This window comes from Molothrus aeneus, chromosome 7 (assembly GCF_037042795.1).
Source record: "Molothrus aeneus isolate 106 chromosome 7, BPBGC_Maene_1.0, whole genome shotgun sequence".
Lineage (NCBI taxonomy): Eukaryota > Metazoa > Chordata > Aves > Passeriformes > Icteridae > Molothrus > Molothrus aeneus.
This window is the reverse complement of record NC_089652.1, coordinates 991,470-1,018,557: the sequence shown is the minus strand read 5'-3', so window position 1 is coordinate 1,018,557 and position 27,088 is coordinate 991,470. Positions and strand designations below refer to the sequence as shown.

Below are 27,088 nucleotides of genomic sequence, written 5' to 3'. Positions count from 1 at the left end.
GAGAGCTGGAGAGGGGCTGGGGACAAGGCATGGAGGGACAGGACACAGGGAATGGCTCCCACTGCCAGAGGGCAGGGCTGGATGGGATATTGGGAATTAGGAATTGTTCCCTGGGAAGTGGTGAGGCCCTGGCACAGGGTGCCCTGAGAGGCTGTGGCTGCCCCTGGATCCCTGGCAGTGCCCAAAGCCAGGCTGAACAGGGTTGGAGCACCTTGGGCTAGTGGAAAGTATCCCTGCCCATGGCAGGGGTGGTATGAGATGGTCTATTGGGTCACTTCCAGTCCTGTGATTCAGTGATGATTCTGTTAATTTTCCACCCTTTTCAAATCCAGGAGGACACTCAGAAAGTCCTTAGGGGGCACAAATGGAATTGAGACCCATTTGTCGAGCACCACCAGCTTCCAAATAGCAAAATAATAGAAAAGATAGGAAGTGGGAATTGTTACCTTTTACAAAATATTTGTAACACTGGGAGAGGATATGAAATGGTTTCAAACAGCAAATAAAGCCCAGTACAACACAAGAGCACTGCTCTTGAGACTCTTCTGAGGATTGGTGTTCATTTAATGTTCTGTCTCTTGACTCTGGGTTGTAGTTGTAGACAAAGTGTTTCTTCTGTTCCACCCCTCCTTTCTTCTACCACAGTTTGTCATGCTTGAAAGGAATTTCTCTCATGACCATAATTGCAAAATGGATCTTGGAGAGAGGCAGACATGGCACTTGCCTTGTGCAGTAAGAGCTGCATTGTCTTTTTTGTTTTGTTTGGTAAATTCTCATGAATGAGGGTTGGACTTGCACAAGCAGAACAGTCTCTGTCTTAATCCACAGGTCCTGCACCTGTAGAGAAAAATCACCATGTGAAGATCAGAGGGGTGGGGTTTTTATGTCCCATCTCTGCATTACTCGAGGGGTGTTTGGTCACCAAGGGTCACCTGTTGCTTTTGGGCATGGAGTGAGATACCGCACATACTTACACAGGGCTGCCACCACCTTGGAAGTGTCCAAGGCCAGGCTGGGCAGGGCTTGGAGCAACCTGGGACAGGGGAAGGTGTCCCATGGCAGGAGTTGGGGTGTAAGGTCCCTTCCAAGCCAAATAATTCCATGCTGTGGCTGTGTCAGCTGTCCCTTCCAGCTGAAGGAGTTAATCATGGCGCTGGGGAGGGATGGAGGGCACGAGGAAGGCTCCTGGCAGCTGGGACAGAGCGTGGGCATCTCTGCCTCACTCCTGGAGGTTGCAGCAGCAGCAGGCGTGGGCTGAAACATGAGGATGCTCCACTTGGGGGGAGAAAGCATTTCCCAGCAGCGCTTTGCTGCTCATCACTTCAAAACAGTCACAAAAAACGAGGCTGTGCCGGTCAGGACAACCCCAGCTCCGTGGCAAGGGGAGAGTTTTGTCCTCGGTGTGGTGTCATGGAGCTGTGCACCCTGCAAATGATGACCATCATCAAGGGAAGCTGTGCCCCTGCAGTCCATCAAGAGGCACAGAGCTAATGATGGGCTGGGCAGATAATCGGGGGAGAGTTAATTGTAAGGTTCGATATGGCATCTTGTCAGCAGAGATAAGTTGTCACGTTTTCCACTTGAGCTGAAACTAAATGATTGTAAAATAAGTTATGAGTGTCCTTGGGCCTGTCTGCCAGAATGATGGCTAAGAATACATTCCTGGCCCATCAGTCTCAAGCAGCCCGCTTGATATTTATGCGAACTGAATGTTATTTTATTCCCCCTCTAGTCATGCTTGTCAGCTTCCCGAGTGAAAAGTGAAACTGCTGCTTTGACTCATACTTCAAGTATTGAAGCTCGGAGAGGCTGCAGATTGTTATTATTATTACCAGTATTATATATTTTTTCGGGTGTGTGTTGAACATTGATGCCCGATTGGGAAGAACTAATGGCTGACATTGAGCGTGCGGGATGGCTGCAAAACAGCCCATCCCAGCCCAGTGGAACGCAGCTTATGAGTTCCAGTGCCTCTGTCAAAGCTGCTTGAGATGGGGAGTAATGAGGCGCTTGCTTTTTTAATTTGCCATGCCTTTATCCTTGCCTTTTTTCCCCCCCCACCACCTTTTTTTTTTCTTTTTTTCTTTTTTTTTTTTTTAATATATATTTAATAGTGCCAGCAGTGGTCGTCTGTTCTCAGGCGTGGTAATTGATACCAAATAAAATGCATTATTTGTATTCAGTCAGGAGGATGAAATTGCATTCAGCGGGCTGAAGCCTGAACTCATTTACAGTTTCCCCAAGCCCGAGCTTTCAGGAGCCCTCTTTTCAATTTGAAGAATACCTTGTCAGGCACGAGAAGGAGTGGGAAATGGGAGAGCACAGCGTGGAAGCCCAGTGCCTTTTGATTGCTCATATTTTAAACCAGGGCAATGTTCAATAACTCCCATCCTCAAAGGGTGGGCTCGGGAGCTGGGGATCCGGGGCAGCGGCGCGCCGGCGATACCAACTCGGCTCCCTTCATGAGGGACCAACCTTCCCTTGCTGCTCGAGGGGGAGGGAGAGCTCCAGGCTCCCACTTGAGAGCAGTTTGACCCAAGGACAGCAGGTTATTACCTGGAAGGGGCTGGGGATGACGAGGATTTACCACGGGAGGTTAATTCTTCAGCTCTGCGACGCCAGGCGTCAGCCCCGTACGTCCCTCATTTTTCAGAGCTCTCCAGCAGGTTTTGTTGGGGGGATTTACGGCCTGGAAATTAGACAGAGCTGCCACCAGTGTGTGGATGTAGCCTGATGGGTTTTAACAGGATGTATTCTGTGGTGCTGCCTCAGGATTGTGGGGTTTTTTCACCATTTGATGGGTGCAGGGCATGGTGGTTGATGCTGCGGGTGCAGAACTCGGATGGGTTTGATTGTTTCAAAGTGAAAGCTGGGAATGAGGTGGGGGAGAAGTGAAGCATTTTGAATCATAGGATCCCAGAAAGGTGTGGGTTGGAAGGAACATTAAGCACCACCTGGTTCTAACATGTCAGAGAGGGACACCTTCCACTGTCCCAGGTTGTTCCAAGCCCCTTCCAGCTGGGCTTTGGACACTCCCAGGGATGGGGCAGACATGGCTTCTCTGGGCAACCTGGGGGTTTTCTCCTTCTGTTGAAGTATCAGCATTGGAAAGCTCCAGAGTCAAGCTGGAGATCACTCCTGGGGGCTGGCAGAAACCCCAGTGCATCTGTGCTCATGCCTTTGTGTTTCTGGCACCCTCTTCTGCACCTTCTCTCTGTGCCATGGATCCAAAGGGATCTCTGTCCCCTTGGCTGAGAGAATTCCCACCAGGATTTTCACCTGGATTTGCCTCCCTCCTCTCCTGGAGAGACAGCAAACTCTGCCACTTGCACCACTTGTGGGTCAAATCCTTAAAATCTCCTACACTGATACAGAGTAAATACATCCCCATGATTCCCTTTTGGGGTTAAATTCTTGGGAACTGGTTTCAAGCTAGTGGATGCAGGGAAAAGAACAGAAATCCTTAATATAAAGATTAATGTTTGGTTTGGTCTCTCTTGCCAGGCAATTAGCTACATAATTTATCCCCCACTAATAACTTAGAGCACAACTGTGCTTAGGGGGTAATTAGTAAATAAACTTTATTAGGAGGAAAAAGAAAGCAAAATAAGTTGGCTTTTGTCAAACAGGCAGTTCTGTGGGAATTTAACTATGCAAAAAGAATCAAAAGCTATTTTTTTAATCATCTTTGGCTTGATATTTTTCTGACATATTAAGTTAAATGCACTCCTGTTATTACACATAAGCTTTATAATAAGGATTTTTATTCTTTTTCCCTGTGTCTGCTATTCTGAAACCAGTCATCAAGTATTTAACCCCAAAAGGCAATCATGGAAATGTATTTGCTGAATATCTGTCTAGGAGATTTTAAGGATATGGCACATAAATGCAGTCCTGATACTGCACTAAGGTGCAATATGGTATTTAAGCAAGGTTCTGGAAATGGCTTCACTTTCCATAATAGCAAGCACTTTCCTTTAAGTGTAGGTTTTATGTGGAATTTTATAATTAAAATCCAAACCAAGCCAGTAATTAAACAAAAATCATATTACCAACCTTGGGGGGAAATCCTGGATTAAGGTTACTTGAATATTTACTATGTGGAAGGACCCAAGTCCTTAAAATTGTTGGAGTTAATAAAGCAGGAAACTGAACAGAGTAACGTGGGATTATTTATTTTCCTTGGGAGCAGGTAGGAATTTGTCACACAGTTATTACCTGTACCAGGTGCACATTACCTACCTTATTTTCCACCTTTATTGCCACCACCAGCTTTTCAGTGGGTGTCTGTCTGATATTAATGACAGCAGAGAACATCCAGAGGATCCAGGGATATCTCTGTTTATGTATTAAAATGTCCAAGTGCTACACAAATTAATTTGAGGCTAGGGAAGATCTTTGGAGGAATTGGAAGCAATAAAGTGCTTTCCCATTGTTTTTGTGCATTCCAGCTGGCCTGCCCCTAAAATTGCTGCTGAGTCCTGTTAATCTAAGAGGACTTGAATCAGTTTTTTGGAAAAAACAACGCACATTGTTTGGAGAATCTCCTGAAGGAGCTCAAGAACGTATCTGCCGACAGCCAGGGCTTGTAAGCTTGGATTCTAACAATCACCTCCTTTCAATCTCACAGCATTTTGATCTTTTCTGCTGCAGACACGGGCCTGGGAGATTCAGTGTGCTCCAGCCCCAGCATCTCCAGCACCACCAGCCCCAAGCTGGACCCCCCTCCTTCCCCCCACGCCAACAGAAAGAAGCACCGCCGGAAGAAAAGCACAAGCAACTTCAAAGCTGATGGCATCTCGGGCACGGCTGAGGGTAGGTCCCACCTCAAAATCCAAGGCTGAATTCTGAACATTTTGCCATTCCAAGGAGTATTGTTAGCTCAGCACCTGTCACTGTAGGACACGAAATAACATGACACACACATACAGCTCTTCTAAGGCAAAAAGAGAATTTTTTTCATTTTTTGACCCCAACGTTTATAGATTTCCAAAAGTGACAGTGGATTGGAGGGTGACAGTGCCACCTCTTCAATGACACTGGACAAACCAACAGTCCATCAAATTTCTCCTCCTCCATAAAAGAATGCAAAACAATGAGTTATTTACAGAAAGTGTAAATAACTTATTGTTTTGTATTCTTTTATGGAGGAGAAATGTAAACATGAGAAAGCTTAGAAAATCTTAAAAAATCAGGGTGACAAGCACCAGCCTCGGCTCTGAATGCACAGGGGAAAGGGAATTGTGACAAATTGAAGTGTGAGCTTGTGAGGATGGAGCTGAAGCAGCTGAGGCATCACAGTGGTGAATTCAGCTGCCTGCAATGTGTTTAGAACCCTTTTTTTTTTTAATAAATCAGAGTCCTCAAGTTAATATGGAGCATCATTAGGTGTTGAGGTAAGGAAGAGGCACACTTGGAAGGTTAACAAGGAGGAAAAATTCAGATTCACTCCCTAGCCCACAGATCACGTCAGAACTTGTGTATTTTTTCAGTATTATTAAATCTTGTGTTATCACATCTCCTCAGGCACATCCTGAGCTCTAGAATGGCCAACTCTTCTGATGCCTCTCATTGTTTGAATATTCAGCTGCTTGTGGAAAGCTTGTGTTATTTGAGGATAAAAGGGAAAAGGGGAGAGTTTAAATGTTTGGGTTCTTTTTTTTATGAGCCAGAAAGCAAAAGCCAAAAAGAACTTCTTTTTCTCCCTTAGTTTAGCTTACTATTGCCACAGTGCTGTAGCTGTTCAATGCCCTTCTGAAAGGGTAACAATGTGTACAGGAGCCAGGTATGATATAAAACATGCTTGCAGCTTTAGAAAAGAAGAAAAGAAACATGCTAGGATTCAACCAAAAGAGCTCCAGAAAAAGAAAGATGAACAAGGGTGGTTGGAGGGCTCAGAAACTGGGGAGTCAACACATAAGGAGAGATGAAAAAGGGAGACAATGGAATAACATTGTGGGAAAAGGGGAGTGTTGAGTAAGAAAAAGATGTAGTTGTAAGCATGAGAGAGTAAAAAACAGCTAATTCAGTATCAAAGAATGTTGGAACAAGTTCTGAAAAAAGGATGACAATTGCAGACAGCTGAAGAGACATTAAAAATAGATGTGATAATAGTATACAACTGAGAAGGGGCATGTTAACTACTACTTAGTCATCCTTATTTTCCATTTATTTAATTTCTCAATTGCACTTCTATCACATCCGGAATTTATTTCCCCAGCTATCTATACAAATCCTTTTTTAAAAAGCCATCAGCTTTTTTTCATAACAGCTCCTGTTGTGTTCTCTTTCCAGTCATTTAACTATCTTTGCTGTTAGTTTCCCCCTAGTTTATGGCCCAAAGCCAAATTTTAGTTCAACCTTTCGTTTTTAATTTGTCCTTTTCTTTTTATTTTTCTTTTAAAGAAACCCTTTTACACCACTTATTTTCAAACCTCAATGGCAAATTACAGAGGGGATTTTTCAGAGCTTTCACCATTGGCCCAAGAATATTTTGTTGAAGTCAAAATGAATCAAGACCAGCTGGATATCGAGAGCCTTTGAAAAATCTCTCTCTGAGCAGTTAATAGGTGTATGTTTTCTTTCTCCTGGGGAGATTGTTTTCACAAGGCATTGGAGCCTGTGTGGTCTTGGGCTGCAGGCACAGACCCAGAGGGAGCAGTTTGCACATGGCTCTCTTGTCCCTGATGTCCCTGTTCTGATTGCAGAGTCCATCCTTCATCCTCCTCTGTTTCCTCTTCCAGCATCACACCGTGTTACCTGAAATCCTCTTGCTATAACTCAAAACCTGTCCCCTCTCATGGAAATGGGATCAGTGTGCTTCCAGAAAGGCAGGAGGTTGTTGGCAAGCAGCAGCTCAGTAACACCCAGGGAGCTCAAAGGGAGTAGAAGCATTTAGGGTGGAAAAGCTCTCTGAGATCATTCAGTCCAACTGTTCCCCAGCACTGCCAAGGCCACCACTCATCCCTGTCCCCAGGTGCCACTAAATCCCTCCTGGGATGGGGACTCCCCCACTGCCCTGGGCAGCTGTGCCAGGGCTGGACAGCCCCTTCTGTGAAGAAATATTCCCCAGTGTCCACCCTGAGCCTGCCCTGGCCCAGCCTGAGGCCGTTCCCTCTGCTCCTGTCCCTGTTCCCTGGAGCACAGCCCGACCCCCCGGCTGTCCCCTCCTGGCAGGAGCTGTGCAGAGCCACAAGGGCCCCCTGAGCCTCCTTTGCTCCAGGCTGAGCCCCTGCCCAGCTCCCTCAGCCCCTCCTGGGGCTCCATTCCCTTCCCCAGCTCCATCCCATCCTCTGGACACTCTCCAACAGTGCCAACCCCTCCTTTACAGTGTTTGTACCTCTGCATGAGCCCATCAGCTTCCTGTCACCTGCCTCTTCTCACATGTCTTCTGAGGCAGAAGGTTCACTCTTCTGTGTGAAGAGAAGAGTGTTCTGTTCTGTTCAGGACTTGCCAGTTGTGTCTCAGGAGTATCATAAAATGCAGGTCCACCAATGAGGGCAGGAATGATGCATCTGATTCCATCTTATTAGAAGGCTAATTATGACTTTATTATACTATATTATATTAAAGAATACTATACTATACTAAAGAATACAGAAAGGACACTTACTGAATGCTAAAAAGATAACAATGAAAACTCCTGACTCTTTGCAGAGTCTGACACAGCTTGGCCCTGATTGGCCAAAGAGCCAAAACAACTCCCAGCAGAATCCAATGGAACAATCACCTGTGGGTAAACAATCTCCAAACACATTCCACATGAGCACAGCACAGAAGCAAATGAGAGAAGAATTGTTTTCCTTTTCTCTGAGGCCTCTCTTGCTGCTTTTCAGCTTCCCAGGAGAACAACCCTGGCTGAAGGGATTTTTTCAGAGGATGTGAATGCCACACAGGAGGGCCTCTGTGGCTGTTAAATTCTTTCGTTTCACACCATCTCTCTCAAGCACAGCCCTGCTGCTGAAAAGCAGCACTTTGGCTACAAGAGCAGAGTGAGGAGTTTCCTCTGGGCATGCCAGGGCTCTGGGCAGCCTTCAGCAGACAGTTAATCTGGCTGGTCCTTGAATCCTGGAATCCTTGGCGGGGCTGGGAGGGGATGGCTGACAGCGAGGCCAGGCAGCCTCGTCCGTCAGCGCAAGCTGAAGGAGAAGCAATGAGGCGTGCTCCAGCTCCCTGTCCTTTTAGGAGAAGGGCATCTCACAAAGAGTGATGGTGGCTGGAGATTGCCTCTAAGGACATCCTAGCAAGACTCAGAAAGGCTGGGGGGGGCTGCTCTGCCCAAATCCTGGCAGCCTTTGGGTTTTCTGGGAGTTGTGTTGGTGCAAGGAAGAGCCACCGAATCGTTGAGGTTGGAAAAGGCCTCAAGGATCCTCGACTCCAGCCAGGTTCAGGCTGTTCTGGGTGTTCTCTCCAAGCAGCTGAATGTCAGAGGCGTTTAGGTTGGATCTCAGGGAAAGGTTCTTCCCCCAGAGGGTGCAGGGAATGGTCCCAGCCCCAAGGCTGCCAGAGCTCCAGGAGCGTTTGGGTACCACTCCCAGGGTGAGATTGTTGGGGTGTCTGTGCAGGGCCAGGAGTTGGATCAGTGATCCTTGTGGGTGCCTTGCAGCTCTGGATATCCCATGATTCTATGGTTTCCACATCTGTCTTGCACTTCAAAGCTGTTTTCACTTCTAGTTATTTCCTTGTTCTCCAGTACTTGGCTACAAATCTGTCCAGTGACCTAAAAAATTCCCTTGGGGATTTTTCTCCCCCCACCATAACGGAGATTTGCACCCTCAGAGGATTACTGCACTTTTGAAGACCACAAATCCAAAATAGGCCATCAAAGGTGTTCTGGGAGATGCAAACACTTTGATCAAAGTGTTTGAGATGCTGCAAATTGGCTCCAGAAGCCTGTGGTGGGAATTGTGGGAGAACCCATGGTCTTCCTTCCTTCCTCCTGGAAATCCTGGGCTCCTTGTGCAGAGGAGGAGGAGGAGGATCCTCCTGCAGTCGCTGTTCCCAGGCAGGTACAATGGATCAGAGTTAAATGGTGTGGGTAATTCTAGATTTTGTGTTGCCTTCCTTTGGCTCCAGGCACGTTTCAAGTGTCAGCTTTCAAACGGGAATTCTGAATTCCTTCATTTTCGTCTGCACCAAAGCTGAGGTGTTCAATGAGGTTTAAATCTGGTCTTCAGCAAACTGGAGCATTTTTGCTGCACTTTGCAGGGCTTTTTTCCCCTCCTTGAACGTGCCTGCTTTGATCATTGACCTCTGCCCAAGTATTCAGATATCATGATGATGGACACTGAGCTCAGGCTGGTTCACCAATTCCAAGGCCTGATGCTCATCCCTTTTATGCCCTTCCATAAAGGTCATGCTGATTCTTCTCTCTCCACACTATCTGCACATGCACAGCCCTCTCTTTCTGGGATGGGTTCTTTCATCTCACTTGGTTTATCTTCCTGCAGCTTTTCTGAGACAATGCTCACAGCAACACAAATGCTGAAGCACCTGCACTGCGCTTGGAGGAAAATTAAAATTCCACTCCTATCTCAGAAAATCAGATTCTTGTGAATTTTTTTTTTCCCAGGGAGAAGTTTTTCAGTTCTCTGTGCTGAACTTGTCACTGAAAAAAAAAATCCCTTGGTGTTTTTGAGGGTAGCAGCAGGAATGCTTACATTAGGCAAGGTGCCAGCAAGCAGCAGTTTTTTCCCCACCATGCTGTGCCTGAAGTTGCTCAGAGCAGGATTAGACAGAGCTGTGTTTCAAAGAGGAATGGCTGCTCAGAACCTCATCTGTTTGGGTCCCCTTGTGCTGCTGCACTTCCTGGAACAGCCAGGAATAATGGGAAGGCTTTTCAGCTGGAAAACAAGCAGAAAAATTAAAAAGCTTTCTTGGAAATGCTCTTCACAGAAAGATCTTTCCCAGTGTTTATTTTTCTTACTCTTCTTAGTTTAAAAGCTTGATGGCTGTGCCAGCTTGAGCCTGCCTCCCCTCCATCCATCTCTGGGATTTTAGAAAAGCCCCAGGCTGCCTTTCAGCACTGGGACCATCCCTGCTCTCCAAGGTTTTCATTAACAGGAGATCCAGCCAGTGTGTGCTCTAGGGCCAGCACCACCACATCCCAATGGGATGGGTACATCCACTCCTTCCCTTGGGAAAACCAAAGGATCATGGACTGGGCTGGGTTGGAAGGGACCTCAAAGCCCATCCAGTGCCACCCCTGGGGTGGGACACAGGCAGGGACACCTTCCACTATCCCAGGCTGCTCCAAGCCCCATCCACCCTGGCCTTGGGCACTGCCAGGGATCCAGGGGCAGCCCCAGCTGCTCTGGGCACCCTGTGCCAGCTTCTCCCCACCCTCCCAGGGAAGAGAATTCATCATCTCCTGTCTCAGCATCCTGGGGCAAACCCCCCCAGCTCTGCTCCGTGGGCGCAGCTGGAGCTGGGAAACGGCGCCTGAGGAGCAGCAAGGGTGAGCAGCAACTGCAGGGAGACTTTCCAAACTCTCTGAAAGCCATGTTCTTCTTCATCATTTGGTTCTAAAGAGGTTTTGAAGGACAAAGAAGGACCTTTTATGTTTCTTCTCAGAACTGTTTTGTTAGCACAAAGGTATTTGTTCTCTGCCCCTTGTGCAGTAATTGCTTTTCCTGGTGCTCTGTGCAGTCCAGCCCCAACTCCAGGTTTACACTTTCTGGCTTTTAGCTAAAGGATGAACCCCACTTTACTGAGAAATCCTATTTTTTTTAATTTTCCTGGGGTAAACTGGTAAAGATATTTTAAAAACCCTTGTTTTTTAAAAACACACATTATGTGTCACTGTGTGTTGAAAATGACCCCTGGTTAAGCAGGAAATTAAAATATATTCATTTGTTTTCTGTGGAAAGGTTTAGTGACACCTCTCATTTGTTCTTTTAGCAATAAGCAAAACCATCAGTGCTTTCAGCTGGTGTCTCCCTGTGTCCCTTTCAGCCACCCCATAACCAGAATGACAAGGTGAATTAGAGAAATGCAGTTCTCTGTATAACACCTGAAATTTTGCTTCTTTTAAGTGAAAAAAACAGAAGCAATACAGGGGTCACTGAAATGCATGGAAAAGCTGTGGGTATTTCCCCTGCAGCCTCCCACCCTAAGCTTTCCTGAGCACCCTGGTGATTTACCTGCTGGCATCATACCCTGAGGTGATTTAAATGTTCTTGGTACCACATTGTGGTGTCCTCCACACAATTTTATCAAACATTTCCTTGGGTGCAGTGTTTAGGAAGTGTGGTGGCCACACTGAACTAAAAAATTCTATCTCTCTAAGCATGTTAAAAAAAATGTCATCTGGGATTTTTGGAAGTTTAGTGGAAACAACTCAAGAAGCAAAAGTGGGAGAGCAAATTCTTCCTTTGACAGATGAACTTGACATTTTTAATGCTAATACTTACTTATAATGCACTGAATTAAGCACCATGATGAAGGAGGGTATTTTTACTTGCTGCTCTTAGATATATATTTAATTTTTTTTTTTTTTTTTTGCTTTTTATGGTCTGGAAGAAACCTTCTGACATTGTCAGAGGACAGCATGTTCACAAACCTTTCCAGCACAAAAAGCCACAGCGTCCTCACTGCCTTTTCTCTGAAATGTAATATCTTGACCTGCAGCTGCAGCAAGGGCAAAAGCACTCACCTATTAAAGAGTTTGTAACCTTTGGAATCCAATCCATTGGATGTGGAGGTCCTTGGATGGATTGTGTTGCTTGAAGTGATGCCCAGAACTGACCTGCCACCAAAACTTCTTCAAGGAAAGAGTTTGCAGTCCATTAGAGGGTAATTAAATGTACAGCAAACAGGTGTTGCCCATGAAGGAATGCCACAGAAATTATTCCTGGTGATATTGCCATCTTAATTATTTTAGCTGGTCCCTGTATATCAGCTATCAATAATTACAGCCTGCTGTGTGTGATTGGGGTACAGCAACAACATAAAGTCTGGGCATGAATCAGGAGGGGAAAATAGTAATTCCGTAATAATACCTTATCTTTTTTTCAGTTATACTCTCCTTAAAATGATTAGAGGTATCTTAAGCTTTCCCCCTCTAAAAACTAAAGACATAAATATAAAATTTAAAATAAAATCCCAAATGCAGACCCAAATCACACAGAAGAGGAGTATGTTCCCATCCTGTCGTGCAGTATTTCTGTGCACCTTCTGATAAAGGGTTTAGTGACAGCAGGTTTTGCTTCTATTTCTGGCCTCTTTAAGTGCCTGAAGTGTTAGGAAGTAAATGTTCATAGTTTTAAAAAATATTCAGGGCTTAAGGAGAGAGGGATACAAAAGTGGCATTTTGTCTGCAATGCTGAATGAAGAAAAGATGCATTTATTTGGAACTGGAGGGGTTGGCAGGATGAGCAGATTCCTAGAAAGTTTGGAGGGTTTAAATAGGTTTGTAATGCATTTAGGGTTACTGCTGAATTCTCTTTGTGTACAGTTTGTTGGTCACCGTGTCATTTGTGTGGTCTTCCTGTACATGAAACATTTCAGCAACTTCAGCAAATGACATTTTGCTGAATTTCATATTGGACACAAAAAAGCCCCACTTTCTAAACCTGGCTTTTAATGAGTTTGCTTTCAGTGAGATTTTAGGAGTGTGTTTAGTTAAGTGTTTGCATCCTTATTTTGTAGATTATCTCAAAAGAGTTGTAAGCCTCCCTGACCAACTATTCTCTGCTCTAGCTGTTTTTTAGGAAACAATTTCTTTAAAAACCTCCCAAAACAAAGCAGGTCTTAGGCTTTAGCTGGCATTAAGAATGAGCAAAATGCCTAGCTGTGTTTTTCCTGCCTGCTAGAGAACTTCAAGAAGAAGAAGAAGCCCCAGCAGTGTGTGCCCATATCTGCTGTCTGTAATGCCAGACACTCGTTTGGGCATCTGTGAGTTTATCACCTCTTCCTGTCAAAACACTCCTGGGCTCTAATTCCACCCAGCAGCTGGGACTTCACCCCCAGGAAGCTCAGTCCTGGCAGAGGGCTGTGCAGGAGGAGGCAGGAGGGCAGAAATTAAAAAATCCAGCCCGAATCTTCAGAGCCTGGCTTTCAACCAAGGCAGAAAGGTCACTGCTTGGGAATCCTCGAGCCTCGGCTGCCACAGCCTCCCTGACATGAAAGGGCTGCTGCTGCTGCAAGGCACTTATGTTGATGCTGAGGAGTGAAAGACAAGGGAGGTGAAGCTCATCTATTGTTTTAACCCACTTCATTGCAGGCTAAACAAGTTGAAAGATTCCTGCTTCCCTTCAGAAGCCGGGGTCGGTGGAGGCGGCCGGTTCCGCCCACCTGGTTGAAAGGAAGAGTGTCACAGTGGTGGTCAGCAGGAAAAGGGATTCTGGAGAGGATGAGGCCTGGGATGAATTGGTGGTGGTTGCACACACTGGCACATCTGGAGAGAGAGAAAATTCATTTTTATTTTATTGAACTTTATTTTATTTTCAAAGTTTCCCTAAAAATTAGTCCCGTTTTGAGCACTGCGACAGCGGAAAGCCCGCTGGGTATCCAGTGCCATGCTGGGATTTGGCCTGATTTTTTGGGGAAGGAAGAAGTTTTGAGCAGCTTTGTAACTGAATAAAAACAAGTGACACCTGAGCATTTCTCTGGCTTTGGGTAATTAGTGTCCTCAGCAACGTGCTGCCAGCTTCACACAGTACCACAAACACATGGTACTGTCCCTTGGTTATGAAAACAGTTCCTGATGTCCACAAGGTGATGTTTGCAGAGGTAGCAATGAGTGTTTGTGAAATGTTAATCCTGCTAGAGAGGTTGGTAGTTCTGTTCCTTAAATAAAAATGTCTGTTCTTCAAGTGCCTTCCAGTTTTTCTGGAGTGTAGGGCAATTGCATTTTGTTATGAGCCTATATACCTAAATTAAAATTATCATAAAATTGGGTGATCACGTATGATAAAGCTACAGCCAGTGAAAAGGCTAAAATCAGGTGCTCAGTGTAACTTTGTCCTCCTGTTCATCTCTCAAGGCAAATTGTCACAATTTCAATAAAGAGAGTATTGTGGTGTAGAAGGAAGATCTAGTTCTTGAAGGATGCCTGTGCACTTTGGCTCATCAGCTTGTTGGAACTGTCCCACCAGTGGGAAACAGCTTTCTTTAAAGTGTGCAAGTCCTAAATAATTCCCTGCAGAAGCCCTGCTTGTGGAGGATTGCCATGGATAGCTCAGTCCTGGAATTCAAGGGGGATTGTGTCATGTCTGATCTACCCAAGGCTTATTAAACATATCAGCCCTTGGCTGATAAGAGCTCATAATCAAGAGGTACACACAGAACAATAACAGGTCATTAATTCCTTTTTAGTTGCAAACCCCTACATTTTAGTCAATTAAGGATTTAGTATGGGTCAAGAAATATTTACCTGTAAATCAAGAAATATTTGTGCTCCTTATTGTTTTGATTCCTTGTCAAAGTGTTTGTGACATCTTTTTAAAAGCACGTCCAAAACCGAGGAGAGTGATGATAAATATGAACAATTGTACTAAATATATGGCTGAATATGCATATATTGGCTTGCAGACTGAAAGGGTAAGTTCAGGTCAGATGATGGGAAGGAATTCTCCCCTCTGAGGGGAGGAGGGTGCCCAGAGAAGCTGTGGCTGCCCCTGGATCCCTGGAAGTGTTGGACAGGGCTTGGAGCAGCCTGGGTTAGTGAAAGGTGTCCCTGCCCATGGCAGGGGTGGCACTGGGTGGGCTTTGAGGTCCCCTCCAAACCCAAACCGTTCTGGGATTCTGTAGAAATGGAGGCTTTTCATGCAAAGGGTAGGTTGGAGGAGCAGTGTGCCAGTGGAATGTGTTTGAAAGGGCACAGATCCATGAGGATGGGGTTCTCCATAGGAACACCAAGTGGAAAATGCTGTGGAATGGGATTTAATCTGCTGGAGGTGATGGGAGGTGCCAGGCCTGGAGGAGGTGATGGAGGTGCTGTAGGTGGGAGTTGCTGGAGATGTGGGCGGGGTGGACTTTCCCTTCCCCTTCAGCAATTGTCCCACCCCTGGAGCCTTCTCCAGTTCAAAGGCACGACTGGAGCTGTTCCAGTTCCCATCCTTTGTGGTACTGATGTCATCCCTGCAGCAGTAATGCTGAGCTCTTTATTTCCAGCCCCTGGCCTGTCAGTCATTTCAAACCCACGTTGTTTTGTCAAGTTTTAAGCCTTACATCAGCTGAAGTCCTCACTGTAGATGTACATGCCCTGTGTGAGGTTTCAGTGCTGAGCTTGCTGTTATGTTTATTTTATACCCTGTGCTTTAATCTCCTGTTTTCTGTCCCTCCACCTTTCTCTTTACAGACCAGTTACTTGTGATAGATGTTATGCATCATATGTGGTGTGTAACTCCAGGAAGCAGTAGGTAAAAAGGGAAACTTGAACAGGCCTCATCATTGACATTTTCCACCAGTTCTCCCCCCCGACTCTAAAAAAGAAAAAAAAAAATTAATAAAGGTTTCTTTTGTGAGCGTGAGCTGGAGAAAATTGGCCATTTGTCTGTGAGGTAATAGGCTTTGGGATAATATGAAAATCTATCAAATGATTAAATTCAATGACATTAAATCACAATTCATGAAAGGAGAATACTGCACAGTCTAATTCTATTTAATTTTTGAGGGGGGAAAAGAAAAAGCCCTTAAAAAAAAAAAAAATTTGTTTGAGTTTCTCTTAAGCTGATTTCTCTGTGCTCTTTCTTAAAAGTGCCTTTCTAGTTGCCACACAGTGATGTGATCATTATCTGTCACCTCGTCGCCTTGCTGCCTCAACACGCAGTAAAATACAAAAAAAAAAAAAAAAAAAAAGAGGGAGAGGGGGAGAAAAAATAAAAAAAAAAAAGAAGACCAGAGGAGCTTGTGAAGTATGACTTCCTATCCCAAGACTCATTGGCTGCAATTGGTAGCGCTTGACAGTAATGATCTTATTACAGTACTCTGGACCTTGAAGAGATTTCATGAGGAGAGCGGCCGAGGCCGCGCTGCCGTGTAATCAAGTGGCGCTGAATATTCCACACGGCTCTGATCACACACTGATTGGGCACAGTTTTAGCCCATCTTCCAGTCAATTATGCATGGCCCCTCGTGCTCCTGTGATAGTCAGAAACATTGATGGCTGTTGGCTGGGGCTGGGGAGGGGGGGCTGGCAGCCAGCCAGGGGTTTGAAGTGCAGTCATTGCGGGAGAAGTGCTTTTTAGTTGGAATTGATTACCTTTCTTTGGGTTTTTGCTTAATGGCAAAACTGGATTGGAGAGGGCTTCAGGTGAAAAATGGCCGTATTAGCCATTTAGAGGAGCTGAACTCCTAGTCAATTTTTAGCTTTCCCCTGTTTCCATCTAATTTCTATTTAATGATGTAGCGTTTGATAATATTTAAGATATTTCATTCCCAGTTGCTGCTGAGCACACATGTTGAGCACATGTTAAATGACAGCAGATCAGCATTCAGCTTTTAGGGATTCATGCAGTTTCACCTCCAGGCTGCCAGAACGTGGCTCTGCTTTGGCCCCCGTGCCAGCAGACGTCGGGAGGTGCGAAGCCAAGGACGTTCCTGTGCTGGTTTTGTCCCCTAATGGGGATAAATCCCTGGCCTTTAAAACAGGCAGAGGGGCACTGGCCAGCTCCTTCATTCAGATCCTCGTGTCTCAGAGGCTGATTAGGCTGCTGTTTATTTCTCCCCTATGAAAATGTCACTTCTTCCTTCGTTCAGAGCCCTTCAAATGAAAATAAAATCGTTTAATCCGTGCCTGTGGAACTGCAGGTGCCAGAGGAGGGAATTGATTGTCAGTGATGCTCCTTGCTCAGTGCCACCACTCTGCTTTCTCCCATTTGAATATCCTGCAATTCCTAATTTTTGGATGCATGTGTGGCTCAGAGATGAGCTTTATAGCTTTTTACTTTATAGTAAGCTGGAGTACAATGCTGTATTATCCATGCATCAAATCAAGAGCTTATGTTTGGGATGTGCCAGGGGATGGAAAAATGCAATTAAAACTCTGCTCTGGTATCACCCCAAATTTTTATTGCCATTAATCAGTACAATTTTTCTCCATCTGCCTGGAATTCTTGTAGTTCTGTAAATTCCCAGCCTTTCCTGAAGGTGTTTCTGCCACTAAATGCCCCCCTCATGGTATTGCCCTTCTTCTACTGCTTCCCTTTTATTTGGATTGTTTATTTAGTTTGGTTTTTTCCCTAAAACTAAGCTCAAATTGACCAGCCCCATCCCTAAAAAAGCAGCTTTAATTTATTTTTTAAATTTTTTTATCTTCTTTAAATCAGTTCTCACATCCCACATAAGGGCCAGACCAGAAATCACAGCAAAAAAAAAATGTTACCTTGGTGGGTTTTTTCTCTTTGAAACAGAGCTGTTGGGTTTTGTTCCAATGAATTTGGGTTCAGCTATTGTCTGAAACTCCAGATCCTGGTTTTGGGGGGATTTGTGCCTATTTTGAGGTATTTGCTGAGCTGTGTGTGCTCATCCCTGTGCCAGCAGCCAGGGTTTGCCCACCCTGAGAGAGGGGAGCTTTGGCTCTGGTGCATCTTTGGTGCCCAAGTCATACAAACCTGAAGGGCAGCTCTACATTTTCCATCTTGGTGTCCATCAGGGAGGTAAAACCTTTGGAAAAGTCAGCTTTTCAAGGGGAGGAATTCTCCTTCTTTGCTTCTGTTGACTCTGTTGCAGTGTGGGTTCTGTTGGAGCTGCTGCCTGTGGGAATCTGTGGTTTTGCTCACCTGAGGGCTGGGAAGAGGCAATCAGGGAACAGCTTCTGTGGTGACACCCCCTGCTCAGCAGGGACATGACAAGGACATCACAGCTCTGTGAATCATGGCAGATCTCCCACGGGAGTGGGATGTTGGGTATGGGATGTGGGAAACAGCTGTAGGATTTTTACAGACAGGATGTTCTGGGTTGTCCCCAGGCAGGTTCATCCCATGAGAGGTGCTGTGGCCCTGCTGGCCCCCCTGGGCCCTCCAGGCACTGACATGGCTTTGGTTCCTCCCCCACTGCTCCCAATCCATGTCCTGCCCTCCCTGGGGATGGATGACACAGCCAGGCTGGAGTGGTTCTGCCCCTGCTTCCCTTGACAAGGAATTGGCAGATCCAAGACTCTTTTTTGGCTCCCTCTTCCTTCTGCTCCTCCCTTTGGGACTCCAGTGCCTGCATGCACAGTGTCCAGGGGTCCTGCAAGCTTTTCAAGGGGAAAATGTTTTTTAAAGAAGGATATTTTTGTATTTAAATCCTCATTTGAAAGTTGTTGGTGATGCTGGCTGGTTTGTGATGATCGTAAACAACAGGGGCTTTTCAAAAAACAAAACACCAAAGGATCCAGTCCCTTTCCAGACAACTTCCAGCTTTAACCAACGTATTTATACATAAAAGGGCAGCTCATGGTTTACTTAACCTTAAAATTGGAAGCAATATTATTACTTTGGGCTCACATCAGCATTGTCACACACATAATCACTTCTTGGTTGGCTGGCCACCATTCAGTGCGTGGTTCTGAGTGGGCAGTCAGAAATAACTGCTTGCTTTTTCTTTTTTATTGTAAATAAACACCATTTTATGGTGAGACCTGGTGTTTATCACACAGGAGTGACCCAGCAATCTGAGCCTGGAAAGGTGGTTGTGGGGAAGGAAGTCTGGCAGTACTTACCCAGTGACTAAATGTACATTTTCATCCTGAAACTAAGCTCTCATCTGGGGTAATAGTTCCCATTTGGAGATCTCTGAAATATCACTGTGGATTCCTGAAAAATTATTTTCAGAAAGACCCCACTTGCCAGGCAACATACCTGAGCTTCATAGAATACTTAAGAGGCCTCAGTGTTTAATTAAATTAGAACAAACCTAGTTGTAATAAATCATAGATTAACATGTGCTTAATGTTTTTAATAATAAGGTAAAATGTAAGTTAATGCTCACCAGATTACCTGAAGACTCTGATGTGAGGATCCATAGTGATTAGAAGGAGAATGTGAGAATTGATTAATTTTTTGTGATTTGTCAGCTGTAATCTTTATTTCTCAGTCTCTTTGTGTACAGTTAGACACTGGTTTGTCCAGGCAAACTCAATAATTTGGTCACCACTGCTTATGGTTAAACTTTGGATCCCAGATGTGAAGTGAGGAGCTGAGCTTTGGTAACCTGTGGAGGAATGGGATGTACTGGAATGATGGGGAGGTTTCCCTCTGTGGAAGAGGAGACCTGGGCTTCAATTTATGGTGTGATCTTAGACATGATTTTATTTTATTTTACTTTATCTTAGTTTAGTTTAGTTTAGTTTTGTTTTATTTTATTTTTTAAGGGTGGACTAACAGAGCAGGTCTGCATAGCATCCCAGAGTCACAGAACATCAGGATCTGCTTCCACAGAATTCCATGTACACAAGGTTTTAAGTGCAGCCCTGTCATTTATTACTAACTAAAGAGTACAGGGTATGCCCAGAGCTGTTATGACATGTAAAAATAACTGTGGAGGAGGTTGGAAATAGGTCTTTGCTTTTCTCTTAAACATATTGATGATTACCTGCTGCCTTTAGTAATAAAAATATCAATACAGCTCATCATTCTTTCTTTAAGTTGTGGATATTATTGAAAAGCTATTCCCAGGGGAACAGCTGACAGCCCATTGGAAATACTTGTAAATAATCCATTAATAATGAACTCCTGAGTCATGAATAATCTGCTCATAATGAACCTTGCTGCTTCCCCACATGGTTCTGAGGTTTTTTTGTTGGGTTTTTTTTGGCCAGGAATTCTTCTTTCAGTCTTTTGATTTCTTCCACAGCCTCTGAGTGGAGGAGATGTTCCTTTTCTATATCATCAGGCCCCATAATTTGTCATAATGCTACTCAATAGCTCATGTAAAAAATGTGAAGGGACTCTGTCAGGGTTGTTAGGCACAAAGTTTAACCTGCAACACTTCTGGGAGAAAAAAAAAAAAAAAGAAGAAGAAAAGATTGACATAAACTGTCCCCCAGAGCCAGAATAAAATCCAAGAGGGTTTTTTGAGCAGCAAAGGAGGCAGCACGTTGGATCTCTTTGAGAATTGTGCTGGGCTTTGGTCCTGCTTGGAGGAGGATGTTGAATATACAAGGAACATTCAGAGGATTCTTGTTCATTCCACTTATCCTTCCAGGGAGAAGTAGATCCTGGGCACCCTGTGAAACACAAAGGGGTTTTGTCATTTGAAGGCAGTGCCACACTCACACATGTTGGAATTGTCACCTCCTGGCTCTTAGTCCCTACTGGGTGCTCAGTTTTTTGTGGGTCTGTCCTAACACATCAACTCCAGTTTGATGGGCAAATTCAACATGAATTTTTTTTTTAATCATCTCCTTTTTTTTTTGTTTTTCTCCTAAAGAGCTTTGTGGAAAGACATGATGGAGATTTTAATCTGCAAGTAAAAGGTACTGCCAGGCACCTCCATGCTGGCAATTTTAGTCAGAAGTCCAGCCACTTCTGCAAGGGGCTGGGAGGGATGGACTAGGCTGAAATGAGAGCTGTGGGAATGCTGGGAGATGAGGTGGAAGAAATTCCCTCCAAGTGCCTGTTTCTGTCCCAGCTGTACATCTCTGGGGACAGGGTTCATGATTTCCCCTCCATTTTTGGGGTGGATTTGCTTCCCTGTGCTGCACCAGTCAATGAGGAGAGGTTCTCCTCTTTGCCACTCACAGTAGCTCCAGAGCATAAATTGATTACTCACAAGTTTTCAGCACATCCAGCTTATTCCCATCCCAAGCATGAAAAGCTGACTGTATTTGGCACAAAACATTTTTAAGCGGTTTTTACCCTCTCAGTGACATTACAGCTCACCTGGGGACAAAGTTCTGCCACTCTGGGGAAGCCAGGGGTGCAGTGTCTGGCTGATAACTCTGATTTCCTCATGAAAATTCTCTTTTGATTGCACCTTGTTTTACCTGGTTTTTCATGCTCACTTTCTTTACCCAACCCATTTGTTCTTGCCCACCAAGCAAGTCCAGCTATGCCCACTGAAGGAAATAATCTGTATCAAGCTTTATTACATTTGATTGCACAGTGTTTTGGCAGTCATTTTGTATTGGTGTTTTTTGTGCCATTTCTGTACCTGCAAGTTAACTCCATGTGGAAAGGTCATAGAATTTTGAAGGGATCTTGTAGCTGTGAGAATGTTGCAGAGGACTGGAAAAATCCCAAAAGGATATTACTGGAGTTGGAAATTTGGAAAGAGGGAAGGGATCCTGAAGAATCTGTGTGTTATTTAACCTCACACTGATCCAGTGTGAAATCCTGGGAAGGCTGATGTGTAATCTGCCTAGAAACCTAATTTCCATTGGCACAGTAACAGAGTTGTCCAAGTCTCTCACAGGAGATTGTCAGGGGATAAGAAGCTGGGCAATTTTTAATGCCACATTGTAACAAGTATCTTTCAAGAGCAAATACACCGAGTTAGACCTGAGATCACAAGAAGCAGTTGTGAAGGGGGATTTTTTCCCATGGAATCAGTCATCTTCACACTCCATCTGCATTTCTCCTGCTACTGGGAGTGCAGCCTGTGGGGTTTTTACCACTCCAGAGATCTTTTAGGCCTTCTGAAGAAAATTTTTGCTGCTTCTTCTTTATCAGGTCCTCTTATCCCCCTCTCTTGAATGTTCTCCTGTGTGCAAACTGAGCTCTTATCTTTCTGTGGCCAACCCAGAGATTCATCTGCTGGGGCTTTCTGTTCTCTGTCCAGGTTTAGGTGGGATATTGGGAATAACTCTTCGCTGGGATGATGCTGAGACCCTGGCACAGGGTGCCCAGAGCAGCTGTGGCTGCCCCTGCATCCCTGGAAGTGTCCAAGGCTGGGTTGGACACTGGGGCTTGGAGCAGCCTGGGATGGTGAAAGGTGTCCCTGCACATGGCAGGGGCTGGCATGATTTCTATAGATGTGGAAATGATGTTTTTGAATGAGAAAAATGGCAGATTTGGGGTGCAAAGCTGCAAAGCAACCCAAGAGAATAATGCAGACTCCTGGCAGCTCAGCACTCTGAGGGTTTGCTGCTTTTGAAGGAGTGGATGACAAAATAGGTCTGACTTCTACAGGGAGCAGGATGCTGCTGATACAACCAGTGAGATAAAGCTGCTGGTGATGTGCTGCTTGTAAATGTTCAACTCCATTCATTTCTCAAGGTGGGGAAATCCTGGGGCCTATTCTGCCTCAAGAGCAGCCCCATCCCTCTCTCCCAGCTGAGGGCAAGGTGGGATTTGCAGCTCCCAGTGATGTTACACTGCCACATAACAGCCTGGACAGCTGTGGGTGGTGCTGCAGCTCAGCTTTGGCCATCAGGAAGAATCCATGGAGGATCTGGAGCCTCCTGAGATCTCTGATGCCTCCCTGGTGTTGATGATTTCATCTCTGCACTGCAGGAGCGGGGCTGCTCTCCCCAGCTGCACCTTGCTGCTTTTACAGGATACTCCTCATCCCAGCCATGCTCTGCCTGCCCCAGCAGCCCCAAAACTAAAATAAGATCCTCTGGGTGCATTGGTTTGGGGCTCATGCTGGGTGCAATGCCAGCATTCAGCCCCTCCCAGCAGCGCGGCTCTGTTCTTAGCTGGGCCTGATCATTTGGCTGCCACATCTGAGCTGGAGTTGTGTGGAGATTAACTGGTGTCTGTCCAACCATTTGTCACACAAATAACAGTGCCAGTGGAGTGAAATCCTATAAATCATTTTTTTCCAGGATTGAAACCTTTTATCAGTTGTGTCACTTCCATTATTCAATAAGTGATCAGTAACAGGCGTTGTGGTTGAGCCAGTCAGTGGTGAACAGCTCAGAGCTGTGGCTTGTGAGGGAGCCTGTGACACCAGCAGCTGATGTAAATTCAGGATTTCATATTTCTCTTTAATGTTTATCTGAGTTGGTACTCGGGCTTTTGCTGGAAAGGTGAAAGGCAGCACGACTTTGGCACAAGTCTCTTAATTCATGGCTTGGTCCCTTGTGGTGTTTGTGTGGGCCCTGCCTAATGTTCAAAACATCCAAACAGCAAATCCCATCTTCCTTTTCTCAACTTCATTCCAGCACTAACCACAGCAGCTCCCCAGGGATTTCCAGCAACCACAGCTTTTGGGAAAAGTCAAATTACAAAAGTCAAATTACAGGGATGATAACTTTCATGTAAGAGCAGCCACAGCCCTGAGCTGGATGGATTTGTGCAAAGATCTGGGCAGATGCTGGGGAATAGCAAATCACAAACATTTTCCACCTAATGATTTTTACATTTTTCTCTGGTATTGTGCAAATTAACACCAAATCTGAGGAGCCCCACCCAAGGCAGCCATAGGTGATAGCAACTCCAGTAGGGAAGCACTTGGAAATGCAGGCTATGGAGAGGAGACAAAATGTTTTCTCTGCCCTTGGAAAAATGTTTTCTGTTCCCATGGGATGTCTCAGTACTGAATTTCTCCCTAGGAAGAGAGCTGGGTCAAGACTCCTTCCCCAAAGAGATGGAGACCTGTGCAGTAAGCATTGCTTGGGGAGATCAGCTGGAAGTTTGTCCACTCCTTGTGAGAATTCCATGCTGCTTTGTCCCATTTGAGGTGGCTGTGAGGTTTACCTGTGCAGGCTCTGAGGAGTTCTAAAATGCAAATTAATAGATTTAGCCTAAAATGGTTTGGTTTGGTTTGGAGTTTAAAGCCCATCCAGTGCCACCCCTGCCATGGCAGGGACACCTTCCACTATCCCAGGGTGCTCCAAGCCCTGTCCAACCTGGCCTTGGGCACTGCCAGGGATGCAGGGGCAGCCACAGCTGCTCTGGGCACCCTGTGCCAGGGCCTGCCCACCCTCACAGAGAGGAATTCCTTCCCAATATCCCAATTTCCCTCTGTTTTAAAGCATTCCCCCATGTCCTGTCCAATTTCCTGCTGACACAGCCAAGCCTGTGGGTGCTGTGGCTGCACTTCTGGGTAGGAACTTCTGCCAAACTCAGAGTTCCAGTGAACCCTCCATGCTCAGGTTGTCCTCCTCATACTGAAGGACCCAACACCTGCAGGTCTGTGGTTTCCAGTTTAGCCAAGGCAAGGGACTGGGAGTCTCCTGCTCTGTCAGTGCAGGGTGATGTGGAAGCTCAGGCACAAAGGGAGATGGTCAGAAAGGTCTTTTCTAGCCTAAATCATTCCCCTGTCTTTGCATGATCATTCAGGTTTGTAGAGAAATAATCGTCACATGTGGCTGAGCACTTTGTGGGGGAAGTGAGCACAGGGAATAGCTCCAAGCAGGATTTTTCCAGTGAGGAATCCCTACTCTCACAGGAGATGTTGCACCACAAGCAGGGTGGTGCTGAACAAGTAACACTCAACTCTGGCAGGTTGGCTCCTGATCATTTTCACAAGTGGTGCAAAGTCACAAAGAACTCATTTTTATGTTAGATATACACAAATTTGGAGTTTGTGTGTTGTGTGTGCCTCAGTTTTTATTTACCTGTGGCATTCACATTCTCTGAAAAAATCCCTTCACCCAGGGTTTTTCTCCTGGGAAGCTGAGAAGCCTCAGAGAAAAGGAAAACAATTCTTCTCTCATTTGCTTCTCCTGTGCTGTGCTCATGTGGAATGTGTTTGGAGATTGTTTACCCACAGGTGATTGTTCCATTGGATTCTGCTGGGAGTTGTTTTGGCTCTTTGGCCAATCAGGGCCAAGCTGTGTCAGACTCTGGACAGAGTCAGGAGTTTTTATTATTATATTTTTATTTATTGTTATGATATATTATTATTCATATTTATTATTATTATTTATTATTATTATTGTTAGCATTCAGTAAGTATCTTTTCTCTATTCTTTATTATAGTTAGTATAGTATTCTTTAATATAATATAGTAATATAGTAATATAGTATTATATTATATATATATAGTATTATAAAATAATAAATTAGCCTTCCTGCCTTTGTCAGGGCATTCCCTGCAAATCCAATATTTACCTTGTGTGAACTTCCCTTCTGCAGTGGGGTGGATGATGTGGATTAAAGGTGAGCAAAATGGGAGGTGGTAACAATCATTCTGATTTCTGTTCAGTAGTTCACATTTCAGGGTAAGTCAGAGCTGGAATATCAAAGTGACACTGACCTGGGCATTGGGAAAATCAAATTCTTCATCACTTGTATCTACAAAAAATCTCCAGGAAATGAGAGCTGGAAGAATTCCATGAATATTGATGCTCAGTCTTGACTTGCTTTCTGTAACACACCTTGGCAGAAGTTCCCTGGATTCTTCCCCCAAATTTTATTTCCTCTTCAGCCTTTTTTCCTCATCTCCTTCAAGTGGGCTTTGGTGAAGGTGCATTTTGTGTTCCAGAATTGTTCTTGCAGGGAGCTCGGGCTGGGTGACCCTTCCAGCCGGAGCCATTCCTTTGCCAGGAGGGCTCTCCAAACCTAGGTGGTTTTTGTAGCATTCACATTCTCTGAAAAAAATTCCTTCATCCAAAATTTTTCTCCCAAAAAGCTAAAAAGCCTCAAAAAAAAAAAATCTTATCTCATTTACTTCTCCCCTGTTTAACTCATTAAAAATGTATTTAAAAATGGTTTACCCACTAGTAATTATTTCACTAAATTCTAATGTGAGTTGTTTTAACTCTTTAACCACTCAAAACCAAACTGTGTCAAGACTCTAAGAAGAGTCACGAGTTTTCATTGTTAACTTTTTAACATTAAATAAATATCTTTTCTGTATTCTTTAATATAATATCCTTTAATATAGTATTCTTTAATATAGTATTCTTTAATATTATATAATATCATATCATAAAATAATAAATTAACCTTCTAAAAACATAAAATCAAATTCATCATTCCTGCCTTTGTCAGAACTTTCCCAACAAACCCAACAGGTTTTGGTGTCCCATCAAGCAGGGTTTTTGTCACAGGTGTCTCTCCTGCCAGGTGTGGTGTCCCTGGGTGTCCCCTTTGATCCCAGAGTGCCCCAAGGTGTGGAGCTGGCAGGGGCAGCTCCCCCACCGTGTCTGGTTTCCAGTGCCACCCCAGTGCTGGTGTCACCTGAGCTCCCGTGGTCCTGGTGACAGGCGTGACACTGACCCCAGGATCAAGGCAATTGGGTAGAAATGTGAATATCTTTGAGATTCCAGAGGGTCCAATATCTTACAGGCTGCCCAGGGTAGTGGTGGGAGGCAGCATCCCTGGAAGTGCTCAAAAAATGAATATTTGTGGCACTTTGCTGTTGGGCTTTGTGACATTTAGTCAAGACTTGATAATCTTGGAAGTCTTTTCCAACCTTTGTGATTCTGTGAAATCTAGCTGAGTAGCCAAAAAAAAAAAAAAAACCAAAACCCCAGGAATTTGGTACAACAGAAAAATAGAAGTTAATATTTAGGGTGGAGGCTCAGATGTAATGGCACAAACTGCTCTGTTGTAAATTAAATTAAGCCAAGGTGCACTGTACACTTCTGAACAGCTGCTTTAATTAATGCCTGATGATTGCATGTTACTCCAGTCATATTTCCAGTTGTAAAATACATGAGAAAAGCAATGGAATGGAGTCAGAAGCTCTGCTTGCTCGCAGCTTCACTCACCTGGAGTAAATTTTTAAAATATATTTAAATTATTTTTATATATTTAAATTCATACAGATTCCTTTCAATAAAAATATTAAAATGCATTTAAGACAGATTTTCAATAAGCACATTTTGGGGAGGGGATGTTTTACATTTGAATCACTAGAGTGGGGCAGCTGGGCTTTACAGAAAACTGTCATGTAGCATTAAAAGTGAAAGCAAAAAACATCAGTTATGATCTTGACAAATCCCATTTTGTCAGGGAAATATTTTCATTTCCTCTGCAGGAAAACCTCTTATGGTCATTTTGTGGGGTTTTTTTGGTTTTTTTTTAGTCCAGTTGTGTACAAAGAAAGCAGTGAAATTCCCTTAATTCCATAATAGCTCAGCTGGCCTGGTGAAGTCACCCCAAAGTGGAGGAGCTTCCCCTGGGAATGGGTGGCTGGAATGCTCCAGAGCTGGAGCTGGGGCTGTGCTGATCACAGCCATGCCATTCCAGCCCTGCTACATAGCAGCAGTCAGAGTCATTAAATAATTATACCTTTGATTAGCTGCTTTAACTGTTCATTGCCTTTG

At 44.7% G+C, this 27,088-nt stretch overlaps 1 protein-coding gene across 8 annotated transcripts in view; it reads left to right on the top strand.

Moving 5' to 3' along the window:
- The window catches only part of AGAP1 (ArfGAP with GTPase domain, ankyrin repeat and PH domain 1), a 327,174-nt gene that overhangs the window by 232,915 nt on the left and 67,171 nt on the right, over nt 1-27,088 (top strand). For all 8 annotated transcript variants that reach the window (XM_066553390.1, XM_066553387.1, XM_066553384.1 and 5 more), the window contains one exon: nt 4,654-4,815. In XM_066553390.1, coding sequence (XP_066409487.1) covers nt 4,654-4,815 — 162 coding nt within the window. The remainder of the gene's footprint in view (nt 1-4,653; nt 4,816-27,088) is intronic.